This window comes from Adiantum capillus-veneris, chromosome 27 (assembly GCF_014529385.1).
Source record: "Adiantum capillus-veneris isolate H3 chromosome 27, ASM1452938v2, whole genome shotgun sequence".
NCBI lineage: Eukaryota > Viridiplantae > Streptophyta > Polypodiopsida > Polypodiales > Pteridaceae > Adiantum > Adiantum capillus-veneris.
The window spans coordinates 94,982,863-94,990,256 of record NC_140957.1 but is presented as its reverse complement, the minus strand read 5'-3'; the positions used below and the strand labels follow the sequence as shown (position 1 = coordinate 94,990,256).

Below are 7,394 nucleotides of genomic sequence, written 5' to 3'. Positions count from 1 at the left end.
ATTGGTTTCCAATAAGAGCATAATATCTTGCTTTAGTTTCAATTGCTCTTTGACGGCGTTTACTCATATCCTCAGGAAACGTTCGGCTCGATAAGTAAGTAACTAGATAGTTACTCCACTTAGGAATAGGTGACATTTGGAACAATGTTACATGAGGTATGGGTGTTTGTTTTTGACATTGAGGACAATCCTTTACAAAAGAGCAAACATCACTCCTCATAGTTGGCCAAAATACTCCAAGTCTCAAGATCCTTTGCATAGTTTGGTCTTCTGCAAAGTGAAGTCCTACTATGGTAATATGTGCTTGACTTAGGTATTGGGTTTTATCATCAAAACTAATGCATAAGAGCAATATTCCATCTCGATTTCTTTTGTATAGCCTACCAGCTAGTAATTGGTACATAGTCGATTGCTCAATTAATCTGATTGTGATAGGAAGTGGTATTTGCGAATCTATTTGAGCTATGGTCATCAATGATACCATATTTTCGAACCATCGAGGTATCATTTCTCCTTGGTGATTCCCCTAAAACAATCCTAGAAAAATGATCTGCTCTTTGATCAGTGGTGCCCTTTTTTACAACCACAATGAAATCAAATTCTAGAAGATTGATGAACCATCTCACTATTGTTCCTGTGTTGCATGGCTTGTTGACCAAGTACAATAAGGTTTGGTAGTCCACAAAGAACACAAATTTGTTTGCTAATAGGTAATGTGTATACTTTTTTATGGCATAGATCATTCCTAATCCTTCTCTTTCGGTGATGGTGTAATTCTTTTCTGCCATGTTCAATTGTCGGCTAGCATAAGAAATAGGAAAATCAAATTTCTTGTATCTTGGTTGAGCTAGTATACACCCTATGGTAAAATTGGAAGCATCTACATGTATGTGGATTATCTTATTCCAATCTGGTGCTTTCAATATTGAAGCTGAAGTGAGAGCTTGCTTAAGCTTCATGAAGGATTCTTCACACGCCGCGGTCCATTCAAAGTATATAATCAAGCTATACATGGGTTTCGCAATTATAGCGTACATGTAAATGAACCGTCTGTAATATCCACAATGTCCCATGAAGGCTTGAAACCCCTTGACTGTTGTTGGTCTAGGCAAATCAGCAATAACATGAATTTTATCCATGTCAATAGCTATGCCATTTTTAGACACTATATGTCCAACAATTTTTCCTTGTCTACCCAAGAATGTGCAAGGGATTTGGTCACACATCAATCCCTCTTTTGTAATTCTGGTGTTCATCTCGCCACATGTATTATAGCCTACATCCGAGGCATGCAGACATGTATCCAGGATGAGACGACGTGTTCTTTTCCGTGCGCGTACACACACACACACACACAGAGAAGAAGAAGAAGAAGAAGAAGAAGAAGAAGAAGAAGAGAATTTTAACGTCTTAGGAAACTATCCCAAGAGACCTTAAAGATCTATCCGAGAGAGAGGAGGGGGGGGGGGGGGGGGGGGGGGGAGAGAGAGAGGGGTGGGTTCTTCCCTAGAGAGAGGTGGGTTCTTCCATACAGCTCTCGCCCTTGGCTCCGCCCTTTCGCTTCTGCGGCCTGCCCTTTACATAGCCCCATCCGACGGGCCCTGGCTAGGTGCACGCATGACATCCCCTTCACCTCGCTACCAGTGGAATTCTTCTAGGCATGCTAGAAACCATGTTAACACATCTTGTTGTCAGGCGTTTCAACCTCCCATCAGTCTACCCTGATTTGAGTCGCCTACAATCTCAACCACCTCCATCTTTGACCCCCTGTTGCCAGCAACCCTTGAGTGGTTTCAGCTCTGCTGGTGGCTTTTGCCCCGCAACTCGTGCTATCATGAACATCCAAGCGTAGGGGTCCTCCTTGGCATGTCACTTCTTGTATCTGCAACTAGGACTAGATGTAATAATGTAACATACATTTTTCCTACACTGCATGTAGAGACATGCCTTGTGACGTGCGCATTGCACTTGTGCCACGTCGACAAGCTTCTGCTTGAGTCTAACATCAGTCTTAAAGTTAGGACCTAGCCTAGCACTTTTGTGAGCCTCTAACAGGACGTGCATGCCCAGGCAAGTCATAGTTGCATACCCTCACTTGCACAATTCAGTCAGTCCAGCAATAATTAGGCATTTAACGCGTGTGAACCACCTCTTAGCATTGCATTATTTATAAATGACCTTTCAACTTCCAAAATCGTGGGATTTAATGGCAGCCTGCTCGACCCATCTATTGGCAAGTATTTAAGCAAGCCTTGATGCACCAGTATCAGGCAGAGGACCAGAGAAGCAGAGCCTCTCAAGAACCAGCAGTACCAACGTTTTTGCAGCCTTGCATTAGCGTTTTTCAGCCAGCATTCAGCCCTACCCTCGCCGCCAATTTCAGCCCTTCGCCCTCATCACAGATTCAGTCCTCAACCATAAGCAGCACCAACGACTTTCATGTTTTAGCCATCGTCACTCTCGGCGATAGCAGATCAGCCCACAGCCTTGTCGTCATCGCAGTACCAAGCATCTCCAATAGTATCCATTAGCACTTTAGAAACACCACAATACAAGTACCCCTCGTTGTCGTCGTCGACGCAATACCCCAGCATCTAGCACCCCTTGCATTTTGGCTTGGCTCCTGCCTAGCTCAGCATAGAGATCATCAAGACGTTTGTGTCCTTAGCAGCCAAAGGACCTTCAGTACCTAGCAATACCTGCAATACAAAGCACCAAGTACCCGTACTACACTTTTGTATCTAAGCAGTACCAAGCATCATCATCAAGTTCCCCTCATCATCTTATCATTTAGCATCATTGTATCAGCATTGTGCAAGAAATAAAGGAAGTACTTGCTCTTGCAACAACAGAGCAAGAGGGCCCTTGAGGGTGGTTGGGATCCGACATGCCGTGTCGTCTCTATTCTCTCTCTCTCTCTCTCTCTCTCTCTCTCTCTCATTCAACTCGGTTGAGTTCTTTCAAGTGAAGTAAAGTAACCTTGTGTTTCTACAGAGTACTAGATCCGAGCTAAACACTTCCGCTGCACCTGACATTGGTATCAGAGCTCTATGTGCGCTACACTTGACATGACACATCAGCAATTTGTGACAGCTACATCCTCTGTCTACGAATCCTCATGTACAAATACATAGCAAGGGGGACTCTGAGCGTCAGCAACAAGTGCACCACAATATGCCTACATCCTACTGAATCCGGCAGTGTCACACTGAACTTGTCAAGAGGCCAAAGTGTTTGTACCAAATCTGTCACCCCCAGGTCCATTGTGTGGTGTGAGAACTCAACAACCTAGACTTGGAGCCAGTCAAGAACTGTGTGTGATCCTTGCCGCACGACTGAAAGGAGAAACCTACCACCGTATCCAGAGCCTCAGTGCCTCGGGCTGCTAGAAAGCAGACGTAAACTCGAAAGCACGTTGCCTCAAGGTCGAGAGAAGGGTCACCAAGGAAGCGTGTGAAGCTGTAGTCGAAAACTATGAACCACAATTGGCGTCGAGAGCGTCTAATTGCGGATGTGTGTCCATGTCCCTATGTTGGAGGAGGAGGGTGGGATCGGTCAGGTGATGAGGCTGAAGGCCCGTAGGGAAAATTGAGGGAGCAGGAGGTGGGGGTGAAGGGGGGGGGGGAGATGGAGGCTGAACAAAGGAGCCTGAAGGTGGAGGGGGGGAAGGTGGTGGCGGTGGTGAAGCTGAGGTGGAGGGGGGCTCCTCAAAGGACTCCTTCTGTAGGGGGTCAAAACGGTTCCTTGTCGGAACCCAATGCAACTGAGCTGCAGGAGGTTCGGCCACCAGGGGGCCAGTGTGGCGAGCCCGTCCTTTTAGACGGCGACCGGGCACCTACTGCCAACTGTCAACTGACTGATCGCTGGCCTTTGTCGAGGTACTTGTCTGGTGGGCATGTTCAGCCTTGGGAGGCTGAGCATGCGCTATGGGTCGAGATCTCTTGCGAGACATGCCTTCGCTAAGTGGCCCATCTGCTTGCAAATGAAGCATTGGTTCGGGAGTCCCAAATACTCCACCCTCTAGCATAACCACCCCCCACTCACACTAGGTAGAAGGACCACCTTCGAGAGAGTATGAGTGTCACAGACTAGAACACGTACTGAAGGCACACTAGCAGCCTTGGCTGCAACTAAACCTGTCGTGCGGGGGGTCTCCAAGACTGTCCCGATCTCAGAACCAATCCTGAAAAGAAGCGATAAGCACTCCCTCCTCAGGCCATGGAAGCAGACCAAAATGGGCAAGTCTGCCTCCTCGACGAGAACATCCGATGCTGGGTCGAAACCATGGGGCCACTGTTGGAAATGAGCTCTGACTACTTTAGAAAAAGATATACTATATTCATTCAAAACCTTGCATAAGGGAATTTTGAAATAGTTGAAGAACAAGTAAGTTTTCATAGAGTGAACCCACACAACCCCCCCCCCCCCCCCCCCCCCCCCCCCCCCCCCCCCCCCCAAAACACACACACACACACCTTTTCTTTGTGCTATGCATGGGGTGTGTAACCAAGATAGCCTTATTCTGTTTGATATTGGATCCACTCACAAATTCATATTCTATGTCTTGCCACTAAACTAAGGGATCCAAGTAGTTGATTGGAACGGAGTTCCAGATACAGTCAAAAGTTAGTTGATTGGAAAAAGGGCATAGATTATGAAAGATGCCGCTGGGTATCGAACCTGGATCCTTTTGTTATAGTTATAGATTCATACTCTGTATTGACTCTATTGATATATATTAGCGATGAAGTGATACACGACAAAGGCTTGATTAGATCATGAATGATGACAGACTTGATACACGACACTTGGTGAACCAAACTAAGGGTGAGGAATGGCGGAGAGGACGTGGAGGCGCATGACAAATGCAGGGATCGATGCCGGATACATATATAATAGCTAGCTAACATGCTTGGAGCCTTACAAGTTTTGTGATCCCCATGATGGCAGCTCCCTCTGATGATATTGCACGCCTCTGTTTGCTCATAATAACGCTCCCTTTGATAATATTGCACGCTCATGCACTCTCTAGCGAGCAGGGCAGGCAGGGCGACCTCTCCGACACCAATGTAAGATAAGCCATGCGTTTTGAGAGAGAGAGAGAGAGAGAGAGAGAGAGTGTCTTTTATGCAAAGTTGAATCATGACCAACTTCTCGTCTCATGAGTGCATGAACGAACTCCGGCGGACTATTAAAGCATGAGGATTTGAGCAAAGTAGAGGTCCTTCTTAAAGAGTCGCGGGGTTAGTCATGGCTCGGCTGGAGCATGACTTGAGTTTGTGGTGAAGCTAATATAATACCACCATTGTGAGTTCTGCACACAAAAAAAAAAAGACCCATTCTTATAAATATAGAATGAATTATATCACCATACAAGGTTCCAACCTTCGAAACAAAGTAAATGTGTGTGTTTAGAACAATTATAGTAGTCATTACTAAAGTTACTCACTTTTAATGTCCAGGCACAAGAAGAGGCAATTAACGACATTGAGGACCTTGTGACAGCTCCTATTGATAGTGATCAATACTATGCACCAGGATTTGTATCTGCAATAGACACCGACATCTCAAATACACTACGTCTTCATACCAGTTTAATGCTTCACAACACTGGTGAATGCTTTGGTGGAGGTGTTGGAGTGATTATTGGATACGACCTTGTTGAGGCATGGGCACTATGTTCCTCTCTTCACAATTGTGACACACACTCAAACATGTATATTGTACACAAATCTCATTACCATCATGAATTATACTAGTCCAGCATACATACAGAACCTTAAAATGACCTTATGAAAATTGTAGCTAAAGTAATCTTTGAATTACATAATATCCAACTTATAAACACAATCCTTAATTGAGGTAGAAAGGGAAAAACAATCCTTTAATAGGCTTTAAGCTTTGACACATCAAACTAATCCCCAATATATTCCTTTTTATGTACAGGTATTTGTCAACAATATGCTCGACACAATACGAAGTCAAATTAGAAATGGATTTGGATTTGGAATCGTGGTGGAGGGTGCAGGTGATCAAAACTTAGTTGAAGAAGGTCTCTCTGCACAATTCTATTATTGGGTGGAGAGGATAGGTGCAACTGATGATGGAGCATCCACCCCTAACACAAGAGAGGCAGATGGTGCCTCAGATAATAATTCTGATCGTCATGATGAACTTTCTGTGGTTAGAGGTACTAATTGTGCATGAATTTCTACATATATTAATTTGTTCATAAGAAATGGAGGTGGATTAGCTACACACACGCGCGGACACGTGCACGCGCACACGCACAAACACATAGTGACCTACCCTTGTGTGGGGTGAGTGTGGTCATGCACAAACATGTGTGTCAGAGACAAAGCTATATGTGTGTGTGCGCGCGTGAGAGAGAGAGAGAGAGAGAGAGAGAGAGAGAGAGAGAGAGAGAGAGAGAGAGAGAGAGAGAGAGAGAGAGAATGTAAGAGAGATAGACCCTAGCCGTATCAACATTGTGGTAGACCCACAATGGTTTTTGCATTCATATTTCCAAAGATGAGATTCAAACATTTCTTAGAAGAGTTAATGTGTGCGACAAGTAGAGAAACCCATATAAGCATGCTCGCAAGTGCACACACACATATACTCATAGAGAGAGAGAGAGAGAGAGAGAGAGAGAGAGAGAGAGAGAGAGAGAGAGAGAGAGAGAGAGAGAGAATATGTTGATTGGAGTGATCATTTGACATGCATTTATCTAATTAAAGAGATGTCCTTAAAATGAGTTATGTATTAGCTAAAAAACATTTTGGCTACGTAATCATACACTTTCGTATATGTTCAGGTGTTCCCCAAAGAAAAAAAAGCTCTTTAGTGAACCAAACTACTAATTCACTTTCGGCCAACACAACGTATCAAAGACGTCCTTCTCAACATCGACATATTCTTCATAGCAACACAACCAATAAAGCATCAGGCAATGCTAGCAATACAACAAGCATCATTTCACGTGAAGATGCCTTAGATGATTGCCCCCCATGGTTTAATGGTCTCTTTACATCGAATTATGATATCAATGTGCTTGTGAGTAAAGATTCTGGCACTAATTACCCGGACCTCATATACTCACCCAATGAGCAATACTACTTGATTATGCAAAATGATTGCAATTTGGTGTTGTACCATGCCATGCCAGATAGTGTAGACAAACCAATATGGGCATGTCCAGATTTTACCTGTTTTGCACATGGAGCATATTGTTTTGCTCGCATCAACCTAGATGGGACTTTTGCTGTGTATAATGGTAATGGTCAACCACTTTGGTGGACCCCTACTCAATGCACTAGTGGACTTGGTTGTTGGTCTAGAACCTACCTCGTCATACAAGATGATGGGAACCTTGTCCTTTACCTTCAGGAAAC

General features: G+C 44.5%; 1 protein-coding gene across 1 annotated transcript in view; it reads left to right on the top strand.

The window, feature by feature from the left end:
- Nucleotides 1–4,937: 4,937 nt before the first annotated feature.
- The window catches only part of LOC147422425 (uncharacterized), a 2,877-nt gene continuing 420 nt past the window's right edge, over nucleotides 4,938–7,394 (top strand). Inside the window, exons 1-4 of the mRNA XM_086503461.1 lie at nucleotides 4,938–5,069; nucleotides 5,463–5,723; nucleotides 5,947–6,190; nucleotides 6,818–7,394. The exon at nucleotides 6,818–7,394 is cut by the window's right edge and continues 420 nt beyond it. Of these exons, the coding sequence (XP_086359587.1) occupies nucleotides 4,941–5,069; nucleotides 5,463–5,723; nucleotides 5,947–6,190; nucleotides 6,818–7,394 (1,211 nt within the window). The 5' untranslated portion in view covers nucleotides 4,938–4,940. The remainder of the gene's footprint in view (nucleotides 5,070–5,462; nucleotides 5,724–5,946; nucleotides 6,191–6,817) is intronic.